The sequence below is a fragment of the Dendrobates tinctorius genome, unplaced genomic scaffold (genome assembly GCF_039654945.1).
Source record: "Dendrobates tinctorius isolate UK_male_01 unplaced genomic scaffold, ASM3965494v1 ptg000464l, whole genome shotgun sequence".
NCBI lineage: Eukaryota > Metazoa > Chordata > Amphibia > Anura > Dendrobatidae > Dendrobates > Dendrobates tinctorius.
The window spans coordinates 2,269,777-2,295,402 of NW_027362126.1; the positions used below are offsets into that span (position 1 = coordinate 2,269,777).

General features: G+C 54.5%; 1 protein-coding gene across 1 annotated transcript in view; it reads left to right on the forward strand.

Annotated features, from left to right (window-relative positions):
- The first annotated feature begins 1,513 nt into the window (after window positions 1-1,513).
- Window positions 1,514-25,626, forward strand: part of LOC141077868 (uncharacterized) — a 254,898-nt gene continuing 230,785 nt past the window's right edge. Inside the window, exon 1 of the mRNA XM_073564594.1 lies at window positions 1,514-1,654. Coding sequence (XP_073420695.1) covers window positions 1,514-1,654 — 141 coding nt within the window. The remainder of the gene's footprint in view (window positions 1,655-25,626) is intronic.

A 25,626-nucleotide genomic window follows, 5' to 3' on the forward strand; every position in this document is an offset into this window, starting at 1 on the left:
TTATGCTGCTGATAACATGATACTGTATCCCCATTGATTGATCTATTATTGATTTTTCTGTCCTTATCATTGTTTCTCAGATGGTGTAAAGAGGCTGGGAAAGGTGCGAATGACCATATCCCACCTCCCCACTGACCTGTAGATGATGGCTTTGAGGACAGATGTGGGTATAAAAAAGTACATTGAGGCTGTGTGCCCATGTTGCATTTTTTTAAGCATTTTTGAAGCGTTTGTGCCGGATCAGATGCTTCACAAACACTTAAAATAAGCATCCCATTCATTTTAATGCATTTGGGCCTTTTTGTGCCAATTGATGCCTTTTTTTCCGCATAGGAAACGCTTAGCGGCTAAAAACGCAGCATGTTCATTATTTTCCGCATAAGTCCGCGTTTTTAGCTATTTCCTATGCGTCCAGAAGACGCGCGGAAAAAAATGCATCAAAACCGCGCGTTTTTTGTGCAAAAAAAGCATGGAAATAAAACATGCGTTCTCTGGGAAGGAGTCCGGTTTTGTGTCAGGTTTTAAACGCTAACGTGGGCACATAGCCTTAGCCTTCTGCAGAAAGATTCAATAGAACCGCAACCAGGACACCATGGCTCCAACTGGAGGAATACAGATTTGAGACACTCTACAGGACGTTAGCTTAAGGACCACGGCCCCAGCTGGAGGAATACAGATCTGATCAATTAACCATCACTGAACCCATGGAGATGTTTGGAGAAGCCAGGATAGGCTCATCCAATCACCTGGACCAATTGAGACATTCAGAGAAGCCGGGTTTGGACAATCAGGTCACCTGGCCACGTACCTCAATGGCCTGTCAGCTTCCTAAGCTTGCTGTTACCTCCTCTCTGTGTTTACCCACCAAATGCAAGGTGCCATTGTTGGGGGTTGTTGGCCCTGCAATCTCCAAAGTTGCAACTGCTCTAATGATGGTGAGCCAGCGAAAGGGTGAGACTCTTGCACCATCTTGGGTATTTTGTGGGGACTGTTCTATACGTTATTGTCTGTTGGTGGTTCAATAAAGTATTGCCACACTTCTTTATACTTAAACTGTGTTGTCTGAGTAGTAGCATGCCCATAGCGAAGGTGAGCAGGCGTTCATTGGGATGAGCCCTGATCCATGCGGTCTTTCTAAAGAGATCTGGGCAAGAGGAAGAGAGCACCCACTGACCCTCGTGTCTCTACACTTGGTGGCAACAGTCGGATACTACTCAACCTGGTGGATCCGGGAGAGCTCATGGGGACTGGTGTTTGTAGATACTGTCCAAGGGCTCCACAACCAGGGAGGCAGATTATCCCAGCAGACCATATGTATGACATACATAGCAGGTTTTGGACCCACTATGTCCAAACCCACCAGCTTGGCCTAGAGAAGAGGACCGGAGTGGATATACAGCCTCAACAGGAAACGGGAACTACAAGAGTTGTTCCAGCTTTGTCGAATCGACTACAGGCCCACTGACAGTCAGATTTGATACAGGAATTGGTCCTTTGGGATACCCAGAACGTCATGGAGGATGAGGAGTTTGATCAAGTGGAATTGAACTGCCTGCCAAATCAAGGATCCAGTGGCAGTTTGAAATCAAATACCCAATCCCAAGTAGCCCAAACCCAGGAGTTGTTGGTCGCATTGGGACCCAAAGCCTTAAGCGTGAGAAGGAGCTGGAGGAGTTGTTTCATTGGTATGGGTGGAACCGTACCATTGAGGTGAAGAATTGTGGGGGAGGGGGTGCCACACTTATAGCCTTCATCAGCTTCCAGGAACCATGGGATGCAGAGGACGCCTTGTGTGGATGCAATGGATACGAGTTTGAATCTCATCTATTGTGTAAAGAGTTACCCACATAAAGCCCGGGACCAGGAGAAGGATGATCGGAATCCTATCACATCTGGCTGATTAAGATGGGGGCGTATGTGATGACACAGCATTTATTGTTAATTAAGCCAGATATATTTTTCAAGTAGGTCAAGAGACAAATACTATTGTTTTTAGGAGTCTGAACATTGACTGTTGTAGATTTCATTGATGTTTGTGAATTGTTGAATGGCTGCTGTTTATCTCTTATATCAGCTCCTACAGTTTATTGTGCTTTTTCTTGGAGGACAGGGACGCAGGGTCATTGAATAATCGATGTTTGCCAATATGTTGATTACCCATTGTATAAGTCCATGTAGCTTATTGACCTGCAAACAATGAAGGACAAACTGTGCAGATTGATTAAATACTCAAACAATGAAAGTTGACCTCATCCCACCTTCCCCCTGACCTGACCCGTGGATGCCCGCCTGAAGGACAAATGTGGGTTAAAAAAGGGACCTTTATCCTTCTATAGGGAGACTCTACAGATCAGCAGTCAGAACACCATGGCTCCAACAGGAGATACAGATTTGAGACACTCTACAGGAAATCAGCTTAAGGGACCAAGGCCCCAGCTGGAGGAATACAGATCTGATCCATTGACCATCACTGAACATGTGAAGATGTTTGGAGAAGACAGGTTGGGACCATCCAGTCACCTGGCCACGTACTTGAACAGTTTGTCAGCTTCCTAAGCTTGTTGTTACTTCCTCTCTGTGGGTGCCTAACAAAACCAGCAAGCCATTGTGGGGTTATTCGGCCCTGGAAGCCCCAAACTTGCAGATGCCCAAATTCTAGCGAGTCAGCGGATGGGTGAGACTGTAATTTGCACAATCTTAAGAACCGTACTTACTGGGACTGTAGTATATGTTGTTGTTTGTTCAACAAAGTATTACCACACTGTTTTACCCTCTTCTTGTCTTGCCTGAGTAGTATTATGTCCACAGGAAAGGAAAGTGGGGAGTCAGTGGAATGAGCCCTGGTCCATGCGGTCTTTCTAAAGACAGCCTGGTCAATGGACGAGAGCACCCACTGACCCTCATATCTCCACAAGGGTGATGTACTCACAGAAGGTCATTCCTGTGTGTGATAAGAGGCTTCTCGTGCTCCAGCCACCAGAAGGCACTGTCATAATTCCTGAGAGTGATATGAGGCTTCTACTCCTCCAGTTAACAGAGGACACTGTACTCACAGAAGGTCATTCCTAACTGTTATATGAGGCTTCTTCTCCAACCAACAGTGGGTGATATACTCTCAGGTCATTACTGAGTACGATATGAGTCTCCTCCAGGTACCAGAGGGTGATGTATTCACAGAAGGTCATTCCTGGGTGCGATAGTAGACTCTTACTCCAGCCACCAAAAGGCACTGTATGCTCAGGTCATTCCTGGATGTGGAATGGGGCTCCTCCTCCTGCCACCAGTGGGTGATGTACTCACAGAAGGTCTTTCCTGGGTGCGATATGCCGCTCCTTCTTCGGACACAAGAGGGTGATGTAATCTCAGAAGGCCATTTCTGGGTGCTATATGAGGCTCCTCTGCCACCGTACATCAGAGGACAATTTGCTCAAGAGAATGTCATTACTGGGTGTGATATGGGGTTCCTCCTCTGGTCAGCAGTGGGTGATGTACTCACAGATGGTCATTCCTGGGTACGATAGGGAGAGCCTCCTCCTCTGGCCATCAGAGGGCACTGTACTCAGAAGGTCATTCCTGTGTGTGATATGAGGCTCCTCCTGTCACGCTGTGGGAAGGATAAGTAAGTGCACAACGGGAATAGGCAAGGGGGAGCCCAAACATTAGGAAAGGGGGGATTGGAGACCCTTAGGCAGATCTAAAATCACCCTGTCTGCCCTAAGCATCCCTATATAGGTTCTGCACCTATCGCCGAGCAGGAACCTAATCCCTGCCTGACCCTAGAAATAGGCCCTACATAGGGAGGGGACGAGGTAACAACTCAGCAGACCCACTAAAACTAAAGACAGAGAGGGAAGAAGGATGGGGGGGAAAACACTTAGCTTGAGAAGACAACCGAGATGTCATGCCAGCAATCCTCCAAGGGTCCTCAGGGAAGACACAAGCCGACTGCTAGAAATTCCAAGACTGAGGAAAGAATGAGATAACACCAGAACCAAGCAGCAGTAATTAAATGTATTTAAACCTCCAGCACAGGTGTGTTATTAGCAGCAGAAGGTGAAGGTAACTGCTGGGTCCTAGAGGGAGAAGGAGATCACTCCATAACAGAGATGCAAAAATCAAGAAGGTGCTTGAACTAAACGCATAGACCTTCTAAAGTTGGATCCAGGATGACTGTCTGTCACACCTGACACCTCCTCCTCTGGCCACCAGAGGGCACCGTACTCTCAGAAGGTCATTCCTGGGTGTGATATGAGGCTCCCCCTGGCCACCAGAGGGCACTGTACTCTCAGAAGGTCATTCCTGGGTGTGATATGAGGCTCCTACTCCTCTGGCCACCAGAGGGCACCGTACTCTCAGAAGGTCATTCCTGGGTGTGATATGAGGCTCCCCCCTGGCCACCAGAGGGCACTGTACTCTCAGAAGGTCATTCCTGGGTGTGATATGAGGCTCCTCCTCTGGCCACCAGAGGGCACTGTACTCTCAGAAGGTCATTCCTGGGTGTGACATGAGGCTCCTCCTCCTCTAGCCAGCAGAGGGCACTGTACTCTCAGAAGGTCATTCCTGGGTGTGATATGAGGCTTCTCCTCTGGCCACCAGAGGGCACTGCACTCTCAGAAGGTCATTCCTGGGTGTGATATGAGGCTCCTCCTCCTTCTCTGGCCACCAGATGGCACTGCACTCTCAAAGGGCATTCCTGGATGTGATATGAGGCTCCTCCTCTGGCCACCAGAGGGCACTGTACTCTCAGAAAGTCTTTCCTGGGTGTGATATGAGGCTCCTCCTCGCGCCACCAGAGGGCACTGTACTCTCAGAAGGTCATTCCTGGGTGTGATATGAGGCTCCTCCTCTGGCCACCAGAGGGCACTGCACTCTCAGAAGTTCATTCCTGGGTGTGATATGAGGCTCCTCCTCGCGTCACCAGAGGGCACTGTACTCTCAGAAGGTCATTCCTGGGTGTGATATGAGGCTCCTCCTCTGGCCACCAGAGGGCACTGTACACTCAAAAGGTCATTCCTGGGTGTGATATGAGGCTCCTCCTCTGGCCACCAGAGGGCACTGTACTCTCAGAAGGTCATTCCTGGGTGTGACATGAGGCTCCTCCTCTGGACAGCAGAGGGCACTGTACTCTCAGAAGGTCATTCTTGGGTGTGATATGAGGCTCTCCCTCTGGCCACCAGAGGGAACTGTACTCTCAAAAGGTCATTCCTGGGTGTGATATGAGGCTCCTCCTCTGGCCACCAGAGGGCACTGCACTCTCAGAAGGTCATTCCTGGGTGTAATATGAGGCTTCTCCTCTGGCCACCAGAGGGCACTGCACTCTCAGAAGGTCATTCCTGGGTGTGATATGAGGCTCCTCCTCCTCCTCTGGCCACCAGAGGGCACTGCACTCTCAGAAGGTGATTCCTGGGTGTGATATGAGGCTCCTCCTCCTCCTCTGGCCACCAGAGGGCACTGCACTCTCAGAAGGTGATTCCTGGGTGTGATATGAGGCTCCTCCTCCTCCTCTGGCCACCAGAGGGCACTGTACTCTCAGAAGATCATTCCTAGGTGTGATATGAGGCTCCTCCTCTCGTCACCAGAGGGCACTGCACTCTCAGAAGGTCATTCCTGGGTGTGATGTGAGGCTCCGCCTCCTCCTCTGGCCACCAGAGGGCACCGTACTCTCAGAAGGTCATTCCTGGATGTGATATGAGGCTCCCCCTCTGGCCACCAGACGGCACTGCACTCTCAGAAGGTCATTCCTGGGTGTGATATGAGGCTCCTCCTCATCTGGCCAGCAGAGGGCACCGTACTCTCAGAAGGTCATTCCTGGGTGTGATATGAGGCTCCTCCTCCCGTCACCAGAGGGCACTGTACTCTGAGAAGGTCATTCCTGGGTGTGATATGAGGCTTCTCCTCTGGCCACCAGAGGGCACTATACTCTCAGAATGTCATTCCTGGGTGTGATATGAGGCTCCTCCTCCTCTGGCCACTAGAGGGCACTGTACTCTCAGAAGGTCATTCCTGGGTGAGATATAAGGCTCCTCCTCCTCTGGCCACCAGAGGGCACTGCACTCTCAGAAGGTCATTCCTGGGTGTGATATGAGGCTCCTCCTCCTCTGGCCAGCAGAGGGCACTGCACTCTCAGAAGGTCATTCCTGGGTGTGATATGAGGCTCCTCCTCCTCTGGCCAGCAGAGGGCACTGCACTCTCAGAAGGTCATTCCTGGGTGTGATATGAGGCTCCTCCTCCTCTGGCCAGCAGAGGGCACTGTACTCTCAGAAGGTCATTCCTGGGTGAGATATGAGGCTCCTCCTCCTCTGGCCACCAGAGGGCACTGCACTCTCAGAAGATCATTCCTGGGTGTGATATGAGGCTCCCCATCTGGCCACCAGAGGGCACTGTACTCTCAGAAGGTCATTCCTGGGTGTGATATGAGGCTCCTCCTCCACTGGCCAGCAGAGGGCACTGTACTCTCAGAAGGTCATTCCTGGGTGTGATATGAGGCTCCTCCTCCTCTGGTCAACAAAGGGCACTGCACTCTCAGAAGATCATTCCTGGGTGTGATATGAGGCTCCCCCTCTGGCCACCAGAGGGCACTGTACTCTCAGAAGGTCATTCCTGGGTGTGATATGAGGCTCCACCTCCTCTGGTCACCAGAGGGCACTGTACTCTCAGAAGGTCATACCTGGGTGTGATATGATGCTCCTCCTCCTCCTCTGGCCACCAGAGGGCACTGCACTCTCAGAAGGTCATTCCTGGGTGTGATATGAGGCTCCCCCTCTGGCCACCAGAGGGCACCGTACTCTCAGAAGGTCATTCCTGGGTGTGATATGAGGCTCCTCCTCCTCTGGCCACCAGAGGGCACTGTACTCTCAGAAGGTCATTCCTTGGTATGATATAAGGCTCCTCCTCCTCTGGCCACCAGAGGTCACTGCACTCTCAGAAGTTCATTCCTGGGTGTGATATGAGGCTCCTCCTCCTCCTCTGGCCACCAGAGGGCACTGCACTCTCAGAAGGTGATTCCTGGGTGTGATATGAGGCTCCTCCTCCTCCTCTGGCCACCAGAGGGCACTGTACTCTCAGAAGATCATTCCTAGGTGTGATATGAGGCTCCTCCTCTCGTCACCAGAGGGCACTGCACTCTCAGAAGGTCATTCCTGGGTGTGATGTGAGGCTCCGCCTCCTCCTCTGGCCACCAGAGGGCACCGTACTCTCAGAAGGTCATTCCTGGATGTGATATGAGGCTCCCCCTCTGGCCACCAGACGGCACTGCACTCTCAGAAGGTCATTCCTGGGTGTGATATGAGGCTCCTCCTCATCTGGCCAGCAGAGGGCACCGTACTCTCAGAAGGTCATTCCTGGGTGTGATATGAGGCTCCTCCTCCCGTCACCAGAGGGCACTGTACTCTGAGAAGGTCATTCCTGGGTGTGATATGAGGCTTCTCCTCTGGCCACCAGAGGGCACTATACTCTCAGAATGTCATTCCTGGGTGTGATATGAGGCTCCTCCTCCTCTGGCCACTAGAGGGCACTGTACTCTCAGAAGGTCATTCCTGGGTGAGATATAAGGCTCCTCCTCCTCTGGCCACCAGAGGGCACTGCACTCTCAGAAGGTCATTCCTGGGTGTGATATGAGGCTCCTCCTCCTCTGGCCAGCAGAGGGCACTGCACTCTCAGAAGGTCATTCCTGGGTGTGATATGAGGCTCCTCCTCCTCTGGCCAGCAGAGGGCACTGTACTCTCAGAAGGTCATTCCTGGGTGAGATATGAGGCTCCTCCTCCTCTGGCCACCAGAGGGCACTGCACTCTCAGAAGATCATTCCTGGGTGTGATATGAGGCTCCCCATCTGGCCACCAGAGGGCACTGTACTCTCAGAAGGTCATTCCTGGGTGTGATATGAGGCTCCTCCTCCACTGGCCAGCAGAGGGCACTGTACTCTCAGAAGGTCATTCCTGGGTGTGATATGAGGCTCCTCCTCCTCTGGTCAACAAAGGGCACTGCACTCTCAGAAGATCATTCCTGGGTGTGATATGAGGCTCCCCCTCTGGCCACCAGAGGGCACTGTACTCTCAGAAGGTCATTCCTGGGTGTGATATGAGGCTCCACCTCCTCTGGTCACCAGAGGGCACTGTACTCTCAGAAGGTCATACCTGGGTGTGATATGATGCTCCTCCTCCTCCTCTGGCCACCAGAGGGCACTGCACTCTCAGAAGGTCATTCCTGGGTGTGATATGAGGCTCCCCCTCTGGCCACCAGAGGGCACCGTACTCTCAGAAGGTCATTCCTGGGTGTGATATGAGGCTCCTCCTCCTCTGGCCACCAGAGGGCACTGTACTCTCAGAAGGTCATTCCTTGGTATGATATAAGGCTCCTCCTCCTCTGGCCACCAGAGGTCACTGCACTCTCAGAAGTTCATTCCTGGGTGTGATATGAGGCTCCTCCTCCTCTGGCCACCAGAGGGCACTGTACTCTCAGAAGGTCATTCCTTGGTGTGATATGAGGCTCCTCCTCCTCTGGCCACCAGAGGTCACTGCACTCTCAGAAGGTCATTCCTGGGTGTGATATGAGGCTCCTCCTCCTCTGGCCAGCAGAGGGCACTGCGCTCTCAGAAGGTCATTCCTGGGTGTGATATGAGGCTTCTCCTCTGGCCACCAGAGGGCACTGCACTCTCAGAAGGTCATTCCTGGGTGTGATATGAGGCTCCTTCTCCTCTGGCCACCAGAGGGCACTGCACTCTCAGAAGGTCATTCCTGGGTGTGATATGAGGCTCCTTCTCCTCTGGCCACCAGAGGGCACTGCACTCTCAGAAGGTCATTCCTGGGTGTGATGTGAGGCTCCGCCTCCTCCTCTGGCCACCAGAGGGCACCGTACTCTCAGAAGGTCATTCCTGGATGTGATATGAGGCTCCCCCTCTGGCCACCAGACGGCACTGCACTCTCAGAAGGTCATTCCTGGGTGTGATATGAGGCTCCTCCTCTGGCCACCAGAGGGCACTGTACTCTCAGAAGGTCATTCCTGGGTGTGATATGAGGCTCCTCCTCATCTGGCCAGCAGAGGGCACCGTACTCTCAGAAGGTCATTCCTGGGTGTGATATGAGGCTCCTCCTCTCGTCACCAGAGGGCACTGTACTCTCGGAAGATCATTCCTGGGTGTGATATGAGGCTTCTCATCTGGCCACCAGAGGGCACTGTACTCTCAGAAGGTCATTCCTGGGTGTGATATGAGGCTCCTCCTCTCGTCACCAGAGGGCACTGTACTCTCGGAAGGTCATTCCTGGGTGTGATATGAGGCTCCTCCTCTGGCCACCAGAGGGCACTATACTCTCAGAATGTCATTCCTGGGTGTGATATGAGGCTCCTCCTCCTCTGGCCACTAGAGGGCACTGTACTCTCAGAAGGTCATTCCTGGGTGAGATATGAGGCTCCTCCTCCTCTGGCCACCAGAGGGCACTGCACTCTCAGAAGATCATTCCTGGGTGTGATATGAGGCTCCCCCTCTGGCCACCAGAGGGCACTGTACTCTCAGAAGGTCATTCCTGGGTGTGATATGAGGCTCCTCCTCCTCTGGCCAGCAGAGGGCACTGCACTCTCAGAAGGTCATTCCTGGGTGTGATATGAGGCTCCTCCTCCTCTGGCCAGCAGAGGGCACTGTACTCTCAGAAGGTCATTCCTGGGTGTGATATGAGGCTCCTCCTCCTCTGGCCAGCAGAGGGCACTGCACTCTCAGAAGGTCATTCCTGGGTGTGATATGAGGCTCCTCCTCCTCTGGCCAGCAGAGGGCACTGTACTCTCAGAAGGTCATTCCTGGGTGTGATATGAGGCTCCTCCTCCTCTGGCCAGCAGAGGGCACTGCACTCTCAGAAGGTCATTCCTGGGTGTGATATGAGGCTCCTCCTCCTCTGGCCAGCAGAGGGCACTGTACTCTCAGAAGGTCATTCCTGGGTGTGATATGAGGCTCCTCCTCCTCTGGCCAGCAGAGGGCACTGTACTCTCAGAAGGTCATTCCTGGGTGTGATATGAGGCTCCTCCTCCTCTGGCCAGCAGAGGGCACTGTACTCTCAGAAGGTCATTCCTGGGAGTGATATGAGACTCCTCCTCTGGTCAACAGAGGGCACTGCACTCTCAGAAGATCATTCCTGGGTGTGATATGAGACTCCTCCTCTGGTCAACAGAGGGCACTGTACTCTCAGAAGGTCATTCCTGGGTGTGATATGAGGCTCCTCCTCCTCTGGCCACCAGAGGGCACTGTACTCTCAGAAGGTCATTCCTGGGTGTGATATGAGGCTCCTCCTCCTCCTCTGGCCACCAGAGGTCACTGCACTCTCAGAAGGTCATTCCTGGGTGTGATATGAGACTCCTCCTCTGGTCAACAGAGGGCACTGCACTCTCAGAAGGTCATTCCTGGGTGTGATATGAGGCTCCTCCTCCTCCTCTGGCCACCAGAGGTCACTGCACTCTCAGAAGGTCATTCCTGGGTGTGATATGAGGCTCCTCCTCCCCTGGCCAGCAGAGGGCACTGCGCTCTCAGAAGTTCATTCCTGGGTGTGATATGAGGCTCCTCCTCTGGCCACCAGAGGGCACTGTACTCTCAGAAGGTCATTCCTGGGTGTGATATGAGGCTCCTCCTCCTCTAGTTACCAGAGGGCACTGTACTCTCAGAAGGTGATTCCTGGGTGTGATATGAGGCTCCTCCTCCTCTGGCCACCAGAGGGCACTGTACTCTCAGAAGGTCATTCCTGGGTGTGATGTGAGGCTCCTCCTCCTCTGGCCAGCAGAGGACACTGCACTCTCAGAAGGTCATTCCTGGGTGTGATATGAGGCTCCTCCTCTGGCCACCAGAGGGCACTGTACTCTCAGAAGGTCATTCCTTGGTGTGATATGAGGCTCCTCCTCCTCCTCTGGCCACCAGAGGTCACTGCACTCTCAGAAGGTCATTCCTGGGTGTGATATGAGGCTCCTCCTCCTCTGGCCAGCAGAGGGCACTGCGCTCTCAGAAGTTCATTCCTGGGTGTGATATGAGGCTCCTCCTCTGGCCACCAGAGGGCACTGTACTCTCAGAAGGTCATTCCTGGGTGTGATATGAGGCTCCTCCTCCTCTAGTTACCAGAGGGCACTGTACTCTCAGAAGGTGATTCCTGGGTGTGATATGAGGCTCCTCCTCCTCTGGCCACCAGAGGGCACTGTACTCTCAGAAGGTCATTCCTGGGTGTGATGTGAGGCTCCTCCTCCTCTGGCCAGCAGAGGACACTGCACTCTCAGAAGGTCATTCCTGGGTGTGATATGAGGCTCCTCCTCTGGACAGCAGAGGGCACTGTACTCTCAGAAGGTCATTCTTGGGTGTGATATGAGGCTCCTCCTCTGGCCACCAGAGGGCACTGTACACTCAAAAGGTCATTCCTGGGTGTGATATGAGGCTCCTCCTCCTCTGGCCACCAGAGGGCACTGTACTCTCAGAAGGTCATTGCTGGGTGTGATATGAGGCTCCTCCTCCTCTGGACAGCAGAGGGCACTGTACTCTCAGAAGGTCATTCTTGGGTGTGATATGAGGCTCTCCCTCTGGCCACCAGAGGGCACTGTACTCTCAAAAGGTCATTCCTGGGTGTGATATGAGGCTCCTCCTCCTCTAGTTACCAGAGGGCACTGTACTCTCAGAAGGTCATTCCTGGGTGTGATATGAGGCTCCTCCTCTGGTCACCAGAGGGCACTGTACTCTCAAAAGGTCATTCCTGGGTGTGATATGAGGCTCCTCCTCCTCTAGTTACCAGAGGGCACTGTACTCTCAGAAGGTCATTCCTGGGTGTGATATGAGGCTTCTCCTCTGGCCACCAGAGGGCACTGTACTCTCAGAAGGTCATTCCTGGGTGTGATATGAGGCTCCTCCTCCTCTGGCCATCAGAGGGCACTGTACTCTCAGAAGGTCATTCCTGGGTGTGATATGAGGCTTCTCCTCTGGCCACCAGAGGGCACTGCACTCTCAGAAGGTCATTCCTGGGTGTGATATGAGGCTCCTCCTCCTCTGGTCACCAGAGGGCACTGTACTCTCAGAAGGTCATTCCTGGGTGTGATATGAGGCTCCTCCTCTGGCCACCAGAGGGCACTGTACTCTCAAAAGGTCATTCCTGGGTGTGATATGAGGCTCCTCCTCCTCTGGCCACCAGAGGGCACTGTACTCTCAGAAGGTCATTCCTGGGTGTGATATGAGGCTTCTCCTCTGGCCACCAGAGGGCACTGCACTCTCAGAAGGTCATTCCTGGGTGTGATATGAGGCTCCTCCTCCTCTGGCCACCAGAGGGCACTGTACTCTCAGAAGGTCATTCCTGGGTGAGATATGAGGCTCCTCCTCCTCTGGCCACCAGAGGGCACTGCACTATCAGAAGATCATTCCTGGGTGTGATATGAGGCTCCCCCTCTGGCCACCAGAGGGCACTGTACTCTCAGAAGGTCATTCCTGGGTGTGATATGAGGCTCCTCCTCCTACTCTGGCCACTAGAGGGCATTGCACTCTCAGAAGGTCATTCCTGGGTGTGATATGAGGCTCCTCCTCCTCTGGCCAGCAGAGGGCACTGCACTCTCAGAAGGTCATTCCTGGGTGTGATATGAGGCTCCTCCTCCTCTAGTTACCAGAGGGCACTGTACTCTCAGAAGGTGATTCCTGGGTGTGATATGAGGCTCCCCCTCTGGCCACCAGAGGGCACTGTACTCTCAGAAGGTCATTCCTGGGTGTGATATGAGGCTCCTCCTCTGGCCACCAGAGGGCACTGTACTCTCAGAAGGTGATTCCTGGGTGTGATATGAGGCTCCCCCTCTGGCCACCAGAGGGCACTGTACACTTAAAAGGTCATTCCTGGGTGTGATTTGAGGCTCCTCCTCCTCTGGCCACCAGAGGGCACTGTACTCTCAGAAGGTCATTCCTGGGTGTGATATGAGGCTCCTCCTCTGGCCACCAGAGGGCACTGTACACTCAAAAGGTCATTCCTGGGTGTGATTTGAGGCTCCTCCTCCTCTGGCCACCAGAGGGCACTGCACTCTCAGAAGGTCATTCCTGGGTGTGATATGAGGCTCCTCCTCCTCTGGCCAGCAGAGGGCACTGCACTCTCAGAAGGTCATTCCTGGGTGTGATATGAGGCTCCTCCTCTGGACAGCAGAGGGCACTGTACTCTCAGAAGGTCATTCTTGGGTGTGATATGATGCTCTCCCTCTGGCCACCAGAGGGCACTGTACTCTCAGAAGGTCATTCCTGGGTGTGATATGAGGCTCATCCTCTGGTCACCAGAGGGCACTGTACTCTCAGAAGGTCATTCCTGGATGTGATATGAGGCTCCCCCTCTGGCCACCAGACGGCACTGCACTCTCAGAAGGTCATTCCTGGGTGTGATATGAGGCTCCCCCTCTGGCCACCAGAGGGCACTGCACTCTCAGAAGGTCATTCCTGGGTGTGATATGAGGCTCCTCCTCCTCTGGCCACCAGAGGGCACTGTACTCTCAGAAGGTCATTCCTGGGTGTGATATGAGGCTCCCCCTCTGGCCACCAGAGGGCACTGTACTCTCAAAAGGTCATTCCTGGGTGTGATATGAGGCTCCTCCTCCTCTGGCCACCAGAGGGCACTGTACTCTCAGAAGGTCATTCCTGGGTGTGATATGAGGCTTCTCCTCTGGCCACCAGAGGGCACTGCACTCTCAGAAGGTCATTCCTGGGTGTGATATGAGGCTTCTCCTCTGGCCAACAGAGGGCACCGTACTCTCAGAAGGTCATTCCTGGATGTGATATGAGGCTCCTCCTCCTCTGGCCACCAGAGGGCACTGTAATCTCAGAAGGTCATTCCTGGGTGTGATATGAGGCTTCTCCTCTGGCCACCAGACGGCACTGCACTCTCAGAAGGTCATTCCTGGGTGTGATATGAGGCTCCCCCTCTGGCCACCAGAGGGCACTGTACTCTCAAAAGGTCATTCCTGGGTGTGATATGAGGCTCCTCCTCCTCTGCCCTGCAGAGGGCACTGTACTCTCAGAAGGTCATTCCTGGGTGTGATATGGGGCTCCTCCTCTGGCCACCAGAGGGCACTGTACTCTCAGAAGGTCATTCCTGGGTGTGATATGAGGCTTCTCCTCTGGCCACCAGAGGGCACTGCACTCTCAGAAGGTCATTCCTGGGTGTGATATGAGGCTCCTCCTCCTCTGGCCACCAGATGGCACTGCACTCTCAGAAGGTCATTCCTGGGTGTGATATGAGGCTCCTCCTCTGGCCACCAGAGGACACTGTACTCTCAGAAGGTCATTCCTGGGTGTGATATGAGGCTTCTCCTCTGGCCACCAGAGGGCACTGCACTCTCAGAAGGTCATTCCTGGGTGTGATATGAGGCTCCTCCTCCTCTGCCCACCAGATGGCACTGCACTCTCAGAAGATCATTCCTAGGTGTGATATGAGGCTCCTCCTCTCGTCACCAGAGGGCACTGCACTCTCAGAAGGTCATTCCTGGGTGTTATGTGAGGCTCCGCCTCCTCCTCTGGCCACCAGATGGCACTGCACTCTCAGAAGATCATTCCTGGGTGTGATATGAGGCTCCTCCTCCTCTCGTCACCAGAGGGCACTGTACTCTCAGAAGGTCATTCCTGGGTGTGATGTGAGGCTTCTCCTCCTCTGGCCACTAGAGGGCACTGCACTCTCAGAAGGTCATTCCTGGGTGTGATGTGAGGCTCCGCCTCCTCCTCTGGCCACCAGAGGGCACTGTACTCTCAGAAGGTCATTCCTGGGTGTGATATGAGGCTCCTCCTCCTCCTCTGGCCACCAGAGGGCACTGCACTCTCAGAAGGTCATTCCTGGGTGTGATATGAGGCTCCCCCTCTGGCCACCAGAGGGCACTGCACTCTCAGAAGGTCATTCCTGGGTGTGATATGAGGCTCCCCCTCTTGCCACCAGAGGGCACTGCAACTGCACTCTCAGAAGATCATTACTGGGTGTGATATGAAGCTCCTCCATCTCCTCTGGCCACCAGAGGGCACTGCACTCTGAGAAGATCATTCCTGGGTGTGATATGAGGCTCCCCCTCTGGCCACCAGAGGGCACTGTACTCTCAGAAGGTCATTCCTGGGTGTGATATGAGGCTCCTCCTCTGGCCACCAGAGGGCACTGTACTCTCAGAAGGTCATTCCTGGGTGTGATATGAGGCTCCTCCTCTGGCCACCAGAGGGCACTGTACTCTCAGAAGGTCATTCCTGGGTGTGATATGAGGCTCCCCCTCTGGCCACTAGAGGGCACTGCACTCTCAGAAGGTCATTCCTTGGTGTGATATAAGGCTCCTCCTCCTCTGGCCACCAGAGGGCACTGCACTCTCAGAAGATCATTCCTGGGTGTGACATGAGGCTCCCCCTCTTGCCACCAGAGGGCACTGCAACTGCACTCTCAGAAGATCATTACTGGGTGTGATATGAAGCTGCTCCATCTCCTCTGGCCACCAGAGGGCACTGTACTCTGAGAAGATCATTCCTGGGTGTGATATGAGGCTCCTCCTCTGGCCACCAGAGGGCACTGCACTCTCAGAAGATCATTCCTGGGTGTGATATGAGGCTCCCCCTCTTGCCACCAGAGGGCACTGCAACTGCACTCTCAGAAGATCATTACTGGGTGTGATATGAAGCTCCTCCATCTCCTCTGGCCACCAGAGGGCACTGCACTCTGAGAAGATCATTCCTGGGTGTGATATGAGGCTCCCCCTCTTGCCACCAGAGGGCACTGCAACTGCACTCTCAGAAGATCATTACTGGGTGTGATATGAAGCTCCTCCATCTCCTCTGGCCACCAGAGGGCACTGTACTCTCAGAAGGTCATTCCTGGGTGTGATATGAGGCTCCTCCTCTGGCCACCAGAGGGCACTGTACTCTCAGAAGGTCATTCCTGGGTGTGATATGAGGCTCCTCCTCTGGCCACCAGAGGGCACTGTACTCTCAGAAGATCATTCCTGGGTGTGATATGAGGCTCCTCCTCTGGCCAACAGAGGGCACTGTTCTCTCAGAAGATCATTCCTGGGTGTGAAATGAGGCTCCTCCTCTGGCCACCAGAGGGCACTGCACTCTGAGAAGATCATTCTTGGGTGTGATATGAGGCTCCTCCTCCTCTGGCCAGCAGAGGGCACTGTACTCTCAGAAGATCATTCCTGGATGTGATATGAGGCTCCTCCTCCTCTTGCCACCAGAGGGCACTGTACTCTCAGAAGGTCATTCCTGGGTGTGATATGAGGCTCCTCCTCCTCTGGCCAGCAGAGGGCACTGTACTCTCAGAAGGTCATTCTTGGGTGTGATATGAGGCTCCTCCTCCTCTGGCCACCAGAGGGCACTGTACTCTCAGAAAGTCATTCCTGGGTGTGATATGAAGCTCCTCCTCTGGCCACCAGAGGGCACTGTACTCTCAGAAGGTCATTCTTGGGTGTGATATGAGGCTCCTCCTCCTCTGGACAGCAGAGGGCACTGTACTCTCAGAAGGTCATTCCTGGGTGTGATATGAGGCTCCTCCTCTGGCCACTAGAGGGCACTGCACTCTCAGAAGGTCATTCCTTGGTGTGATATAAGGCTCCTCCTCCTCTGGCCACCAGAGGGCACTGTACTCTCAGAAGGTCATTCCTGGGTGTGATATGAGGCTCCTCCTCCTCTGGCCAGCAGAGGGCACTGTACTCTCAGAAGGTCATTCTTGGGTGTGATATGAGGCTCCTCCTCCTCTGGCCACCAGAGGGCACTGTACTCTCAGAAGGTCATTCCTGGGTGTGATATGAGGCTCCTCCTCTGGCCACCAGAGGGCACTGTACTCTCAGAAGGTCATTCTTGGGTGTGATATGAGGCTCCTCCTCCTCTGGACAGCAGAGGGCACTGTACTCTCAGAAGGTCATTCCTGGGTGTGATATGAGGCTCCTCCTCTGGCCACTAGAGGGCACTGCACTCTCAGAAGATCATTCCTGGGTGTGATATGAGGCTCCCCCTCTTGCCACCAGAGGGCACTGCAACTGCACTCTCAGAAGATCATTACTGGGTGTGATATGAAGCTCCTCCATCTCCTCTGGCCACCAGAGGGCACTGCACTCTGAGAAGATCATTCCTGGGTGTGATATGAGGCTCCCCCTCTGGCCACCAGAGGGCACTGTACTTTGAGAAGGTCATTCCTGGGTGTGATATGAGGCTCCTCCTCTGGCCACCAGAGGGCACTGTACTCTCAGAAGATCATTCCTGGGTGTGATATGAGGCTCCTCCTCTGGCCAACAGAGGGCACTGTTCTCTCAGAAGATCATTCCTGGGTGTGATATGAGGCTCCTCCTCCTCTGGCCAGCAGAGGGCACTGTACTCTCAGAAGGTCATTCCTGGGTGTGATATGAGGCTCCTCCTCTGGCCACCAGAGGGCACTGCACTCTGAGAAAATCATTCTTGGGTGTGATATGAGGCTCCTCCTCCTCTGGCCAGCAGAGGGCACTGTACTCTCAGAAGATCATTCTTGGGTGTGATATGAGGCTCCTCCTCCTCTTGCCACCAGAGGTCACTGCACTCTCAGAAGGTCATTCCTGGATGTGATATGAGGCTCCTCCTCCTCTTGCCACCAGAGGGCACTGTACTCTCAGAAGGTCATTCTTGGGTGTGATATGAGGCTCCTCCTCTGGACAGCAGAGGGCACTGTACTCTCAGAAGGTCATTCCTGGGTGTGATGTGAGGCTCCGCCTCCTCCTCTGGCCAGCAGAGGGCACTGTACTCTCAGAAGGTCTTTCCTGGGTGTGATATGAGGCTCCTCCTCCGGCCACCAGAGGACACTGCACTCTCAGAAGGTCATTCCTGGGTGTGATGTGAGGCTCCGCCTCCTCCTCTGGGCAGCAGAGGGTACTGTACTCTCAGAAGGTCTTTCCTGGGTGTGATATGAGGCTCCTCCTACTCCTCTGGCCACCAGAGGTCACTGCACTCTCAGAAGGTCATTCCTGGGTGTGATGTGAGGCTCCGCCTCCTCCTCTGGCCAGCAGAGGGCACTGTACTCTCAGAAGGTCATTCCTGGGTGTGATGTGAGGCTCCGCCTCCTCCTCTGGCCAGCAGAGGGCACTGTATTCTCAGAAGGTCTTTCCTGGGTGTGATATGAGGCTCCTCCTACTCCTCTGGCCACCAGAGGTCACTGCACTCTCAGAAGGTCATTCCTGGGTGTGATATGAGGCTCCTCCTACTCCTCTGGCCAGCAGAGGGCACTGTACTCTCAGAAGGTCATTCCTGGGTGTGATATGAGGCTCCTCCTCCTCTGGCCAGCAGAGGGCACCGTACTCTCAGAAGGTCATTCCTGGGTGTGATATGAGGCTCCTCCTCTGGCCACCAGAGGGCACTGCACTCTCAGAAGGTCATTCCTGGGTGTGATGTGAGGCTCCTCCTCCTCCTCTGGCCACCAGAGGGCACTGTACTCTCAGAAGGTCTTTCCTGGGTGTGATATGAGGCTCCTCCTCCTCTGGCCAGCAGAGGGCACCGTACTCTCAGAAGGTCATTCCTGGGTGTGATATGAGGCTCCTCCTCTGGCCACCAGAGGGCACTGCACTCTCAGAAGGTCATTCCTGGGTGTGATGTGAGGCTCCTCCTCCTCCTCTGGCCACCAGAGGGCACTGCACTCTCAGAAGGTCATTCCTGGGTGTGATGTGAGGCTCCGCCTCCTCCTCTGTCCAGCAGAGGGCACTGTACTCTCAGAAGGTCATTCCTGGGTGTGATGTGAGGCTCCGCCTCCTCCTCTGGCCAGCAGAGGGCACTGTATTCTCAGAAGGTCTTTCCTGGGTGTGATATGAGGCTCCGCCTCCTCCTCTGGCCAGCAGAGGGCACTGTACTCTCAGAAGGTCATTCCTGGGTGTGATGTGAGGCTCCGCCTCCTCCTCTGTCCAGCAGAGGGCACTGTACTCTCAGAAGGTCATTCCTGGGTGTGATGTGAGGCTCCGCCTCCTCCTCTGGCCAGCAGAGGGCACTGTATTCTCAGAAGGTCTTTCCTGGGTGTGATATGAGGCTCCGCCTCCTCCTCTGGCCAGCAGAGGGCACTGTATTCTCAGAAGGTCTTTCCTGGGTGTGATATGAGGCTCCTCCTACTCCTCTGGCCACCAGAGGTCACTGCACTCTCAGAAGGTCTTTCCTGGGTGTGATATGAGGCTCCTCCTACTCCTCTGGCCACCAGAGGTCACTGCACTCTCAGAAGGTCATTCCTGGGTGTGATATGAGGCTCCTCCTCCTCTGGCCAGCAGAGGGCACTGTACTCTCAGAAGGTCATTCCTGGGTGTGATATGAGGCTCCTCCTCCTCTGGCCAGCAGAGGGCACCGTACTCTCAGAAGGTCATTCCTGGGTGTGATATGAGGCTCCTCCTCTGGCCACCAGAGGGCACTGCACTCTCAGAAGGTCATTCCTGGGCGTGATGTGAGGCTCCTCCTCCTCCTCTGGCCACCAGAGGGCACTGTACTCTCAGAAGGTCTTTCCTGGGTGTGATATGAGGCTCCTCCTCCTCCTCCGGCCACCAGAGGACACTGCACTCTCAGAAGGTCATTCCTGGGTGTGATATGAGGCTCCTCCTCCTCTGGCCACCAGAGGGCACTGCACTCTCAGAATGTCATTCCTGGGTGTGATATGAGGCTCCTCCTACTCCTCTGGCCACCAGAGGACACTGTACTCTCAGAAGGTCATTCCTGGGTGTGATATGAGGCTCCCCCTCTGGCCACCAGAGGGCACTGCACTCTCAGAAGGTCATTCCTGGGTGTGATGTGAGGCTCCGCCTCCTCCTCTGGCCAGCAGAGGGCACTGTACTCTCAGAAGATCATTCCTGGGTGTGATATGAGGCTCCCCCTCTGGCCACCAGAGGGCACTGCACTCTCAGAATGTCATTGCTGGGTTTGATATGAGGCTCCTCCTCCTCTGCCCTGCAGAGGACACTGTACTCTCAGACGGTCATTCCTGGATGTGATATGAGGCTCCTCCTCTGGCCACCAGAGGGCACTGTACTCTCAGAAGGTCATTCCTGGGTGTGATATGAGGCTCCTCTTCCTCTGGCCACCAGAGGGCACTGCACTCTCAGAAGGTCATTGCTGGGTGTGATATGAGGCTCCTCCTCCTCTGGCCACCAGAGGGCACGGTACTCTCAGAAGGTCATTCCTGGGTGTGATATGAGGCTTCTCCTCTGGCCACCAGAGGGCACTGCACTCTCAGAAGGTCATTCCTGGGTGTGATATGAGGCTCCTCCTCCTCTGGCCACCAGAGGGCACTGTACTCTCAGAAGGTCATTGCTGGGTGTGATATGAGGCTCCTCCTCCTCTGGACAGCAGAGGGCACTGTACTCTCAGAAGGTCATTCTTGGGTGTGATATGAGGCTCTCCCTCTGGCCACCAGAGGGCACTGTACTCTCAAAAGGTCATTCCTGGGTGTGATATGAGGCTCCTCCTCCTCTAGTTACCAGAGGGCACTATACTCTCAGAAGGTCATTCCTGGGTGTGATATGAGGCTCCTCCTCTGGTCACCAGAGGGCACTGCACTCTCAGAAGGTCATTCCTGGGTGTGATATGAGGCTCCTCCTCCTCTGGCCACCAGAGGGCACTGTACTCTCAGAAGGTCATTCCTGGGTGTGATATGAGGCTTCTCCTCTGGCCACCAGAGGGCACTGCACTCTCAGAAGGTCATTCCTGGGTGTGATATGAGGCTCCTCCTCCTCTGGTCACCAGAGGGCACTGTACTCTAAGAAGGTCATTCCTGGGTGTGATATGAGGCTCCTCCTCTGGCCACCAGAGGGCACTGCACTCTGAGAAGATCATTCTTGGGTGTGATATGAGGCTCCTCCTCCTCTGGCCAGCAGAGGGCACTGTACTCTCAGAAGATCATTCCTGGATGTGATATGAGGCTCCTCCTCCTCTTGCCAGCAGAGGGCACTGTACTCTCAGAAGGTCATTCCTGGGTGTGATATGAGGCTCCTCCTCCTCTGGCCACCAGAGGGCACTGCACTCTCAGAAGATCATTCCTGGGTGTGATATGAGGCTCCCCCTCTTGCCACCAGAGGGCACTGTACGCTCAGAAGGTCATTCCTTGGTGTGATATAAGGCTCCTCCTCCTCTGGCCACCAGAGGGCACTGCACTCTCAGAAGATCATTCCTGGGTGTGATATGAGGCTCCCCCTCTTGCCACCAGAGGGCACTGCAACTGCACTCTCAGAAGATCATTACTGGGTGTGATATGAAGCTCCTCCATCTCCTCTGGCCACCAGAGGGCACTGCACTCTGAGAAGATCATTCCTGGGTGTGATATGAGGCTCCCCCTCTGGCCACCAGAGGGCACTGTACTCTCAGAAGGTCATTCCTGGGTGTGATATGAGGCTCCTCCTCTGGCCACCAGAGGGCACTGTACTCTCAGAAGATCATTCCTGGGTGTGATATGAGGCTCCTCCTCTGGCCAACAGAGGGCACTGTTCTCTCAGAAGATCATTCCTGGGTGTGATATGAGGCTCCTCCTCCTCTGGCCAGCAGAGGGCACTGTACTCTCAGAAGGTCATTCCTGGGTGTGATATGAGGCTCCTCCTCTGGCCACCAGAGGGCACTGCACTCTGAGAAGATCATTCTTGGGTGTGATATGAGGCTCCTCCTCCTCTGGCCAGCAGAGGGCACTGTACTCTCAGAAGATCATTCTTGGGTGTGGTATGAGGCTCCTCCTCCTCTTGCCACCAGAGGTCACTGCACTCTCAGAAGGTCATTCCTGGATGTGATATGAGGCTCCTCCTCCTCTTGCCACCAGAGGGCACTGTACTCTCAGAAGGTCATTCTTGGGTGTGATATGAGGCTCCTCCTCTGGACAGCAGAGGGCACTGTACTCTCAGAAGGTCATTCTTGGGTGTGATATGAGGCTCCTCCTCCTCTGGCCACCAGAGGGCACTGTACTCTCAGAAGATCATTCCTGGGTGTGATATGAGGCTCCTCCTCTGGCCAACAGAGGGCACTGTACTCTCAGAAGGTCATTCCTGGGTGTGATATGAGGATCCTCCTCTGGCCAGCAGAGGGCACTGTACTCTCAGTAGGTCATTCTTGGGTGTGATATGAGGCTCCTCCTCCTCTGGCCAGCAGAGGGCACTGTACTCTCAGAAGATCATTCTTGGGTGTGATATGAGGCTCCTCCTCCTCTTGCCACCAGAGGTCACTGCACTCTCAGAAGGTCATTCCTGGATGTGATATGAGGCTCCTCCTCCTCTTGCCACCAGAGGGCACTGTACTCTCAGAAGGTCATTCTTGGGTGTGATATGAGGCTCCTCCTCTGGACAGCAGAGGGCACTGTACTCTCAGAAGGTCATTCTTGGGTGTGATATGAGGCTCCTCCTCCTCTGGCCACCAGAGGGCACTGTACTCTCAGAAGATCATTCCTGGGTGTGATATGAGGCTCCTCCTCTGGCCAACAGAGGGCACTGTACTCTCAGAAGGTCATTCCTGGGTGTGATATGAGGATCCTCCTCTGGCCAGCAGAGGGCACTGCACTCTCAGAAGTTCATTCTTGGGTGTGATATGAGGCTCCTCCTCCTCTGGCCAGCAGAGGGCACTGTACTCTCAGAAGGTCATTCTTGGGTGTGATATGAGGCTCCTCCTCCTCTGGCCAGCAGAGGGCACTGTACTCTCAGAAGGTCATTCTTGGGTGTGATATGAGGCTCCTCCTCCTCTGGCCACCAGAGGGCACTGTACTCTCAGAAGATCATTCCTGGGTGTGATATGAGGCTCCTCCTCCTCTGGCCAGCAGAGGGCACTGTACTCTCAGAAGGTCATTCCTGGGTGTGATATGAGGATCCTCCTCTGGCCAGCAGAGGGCACTGCACTCTCAGAAGGTCATTCTTGGGTGTGATATGAGGCTCCTCCTCCTCTGGCCAGCAGAGGGCACTGTACTCTCAGAAGATCATTCTTGGGTGTGATATGAGGCTCCTCCTCCTCTTGCCACCAGAGGTCACTGCACTCTCAGAAGGTCATTCCTGGATGTGATATGAGGCTCCTCCTCCTCTTGCCACCAGAGGGCACTGTACTCTCAGAAGGTCATTCTTGGGTGTGATATGAGGCTCCTCCTCTGGACAGCAGAGGGCACTGTACTCTCAGAAGGTCATTCTTGGGTGTGATATGAGGCTCCTCCTCCTCTGGCCAGCAGAGGGCACTGTACTCTCAGAAGGTCATTCTTGGGTGTGATATGAGGCTCCTCCTCCTCTTGCCACCAGAGGGCACTGTACTCTCAGAAGGTCTTTCCTGGGTGTGATATGAGGCTCCTCCTCCTCCTCCAGCCACCAGAGGGCACTGTACTCTCAGAAGGTCTTTCCTGGGTGTGATATGAGGCTCCTCCTCCTCTGGCCAGCAGAGGGCACTGCACTCTCAGAAGGTCATTCCTGGGTGTGATATGAGGCTCCTCCTCCTCCTCCAGCCACCAGAGGGCACTGTACTCTCAGAAGGTCATTCTTGGGTGTGATATGAGGCTCCTCCTCCTCTTGCCACCAGAGGGCACTGTACTCTCAGAAGGTCTTTCCTGGGTGTGATATGAGGCTCCTCCTCCTCCTCCAGCCACCAGAGGGCACTGTACTCTCAGAAGGTCTTTCCTGGGTGTGATATGAGGCTCCTCCTCCTCCTCCAGCCACCAGAGGACACTGCACTCTCAGAAGGTCATTCCTGGGTGTGATGTGAGGCTCCTCCTCCTCTTGCCACCAGAGGGCACTGTACTCTCAGAAGGTCTTTCCTGGGTGTGATATGAGGCTCCTCCTCCTCTGGCCAGCAGAGGGCACTGTACTCTCAGAAGGTCATTCTTGGGTGTGATATGAGGCTCCTCCTCCTCTGGCCACCAGAGGGCACTGTACTCTCAGAAGATCATTCCTGGGTGTGATATGAGGCTCCTCCTCCTCTGGCCAGCAGAGGGCACTGTACTCTCAGAAGGTCATTCCTGGGTGTGATATGAGGATCCTCCTCTGGCCAGCAGAGGGCACTGCACTCTCAGAAGGTCATTCTTGGGTGTGATATGAGGCTCCTCCTCCTCTGGCCAGCAGAGGGCACTGTACTCTCAGAAGATCATTCTTGGGTGTGATATGAGGCTCCTCCTCCTCTTGCCACCAGAGGTCACTGCACTCTCAGAAGGTCATTCCTGGATGTGATATGAGGCTCCTCCTCCTCTTGCCACCAGAGGGCACTGTACTCTCAGAAGGTCATTCTTGGGTGTGATATGAGGCTCCTCCTCTGGACAGCAGAGGGCACTGTACTCTCAGAAGGTCATTCTTGGGTGTGATATGAGGCTCCTCCTCCTCTGGCCAGCAGAGGGCACTGTACTCTCAGAAGGTCATTCTTGGGTGTGATATGAGGCTCCTCCTCCTCTTGCCACCAGAGGGCACTGTACTCTCAGAAGGTCTTTCCTGGGTGTGATATGAGGCTCCTCCTCATCCTCCAGCCACCAGAGGGCACTGTACTCTCAGAAGGTCTTTCCTGGGTGTGATATGAGGCTCCTCCTCCTCTGGCCAGCAGAGGGCACTGCACTCTCAGAAGGTCATTCCTGGGTGTGATATGAGGCTCCTCCTCCTCCTCCAGCCACCAGAGGGCACTGTACTCTCAGAAGGTCATTCTTGGGTGTGATATGAGGCTCCTCCTCCTCTGGCCAGCAGAGGGCACTGTACTCTCAGAAGGTCATTCTTGGGTGTGATATGAGGCTCCTCCTCCTCTTGCCACCAGAGGGCACTGTACTCTCAGAAGGTCTTTCCTGGGTGTGATATGAGGCTCCTCCTCCTCCTCCAGCCACCAGAGGGCACTGTACTCTCAGAAGGTCTTTCCTGGGTGTGATATGAGGCTCCTCCTCCTCCTCCAGCCACCAGAGGACACTGCACTCTCAGAAGGTCTTTCCTGGGTGTGATGTGAGGCTCCTCCTCCTCTTGCCACCAGAGGGCACTGTACTCTCATAAGGTCTTTCCTGGGTGTGATATGAGGCTCCTCCTCCTCTGGCCAGCAGAGGACACTGCACTCTCAGAAGGTCATTCCTGGATGTGATATGAGGCTCCTCCTCCTCTTGCCACCAGAGGGCACTGTACTCTCAGAAGGTCTTTCCTGGGTGTGATATGAGGCTCCTCCTCCTCTGGCCAGCAGAGGGCACTGTACTCACAGAAGGTCATTCCTGGGTGTGATGTGAGGCTCCGCCTTCTCCTCTGGCCAGCAGAGGGCACTGTACTCTCAGAAGGTCTTTCCTGGGTGTGATATGAGGCTCCTCCTACTCCTCTGGCCACCAGAGGTCACTGCACTCTCAGAAGGTCATTCCTGGGTGTGATGTGAGGCTCCGCCTCCTCCTCTGGCCAGCAGAGGGCACTGTACTCTCAGAAGGTCATTCCTGGGTGTGATGTGATGCTCCGCCTCCTCCTCTGGCCAGCAGAGGGCACTGTACTCTCAGAAGGTCTTTCCTGGGTGTGATATGAGGCTCCTCCTACTCCTCTGGCCAGCAGAGGGCACTGTACTCTCAGAAGGTCATTCCTGGGTGTGATATGAGGCTCCTCCTCCTCTGGCCAGCAGAGGGCACTGTACTCTCAGAAGGTCATTCCTGGGTGTGATATGAGGCTCCTCCTCCTCTGGCCAGCAGAGGGCACTGTACTCTCAGAAGGTCATTCCTGGGTGTGATGTGATGCTCCGCCTCCTCCTCTGGCCAGCAG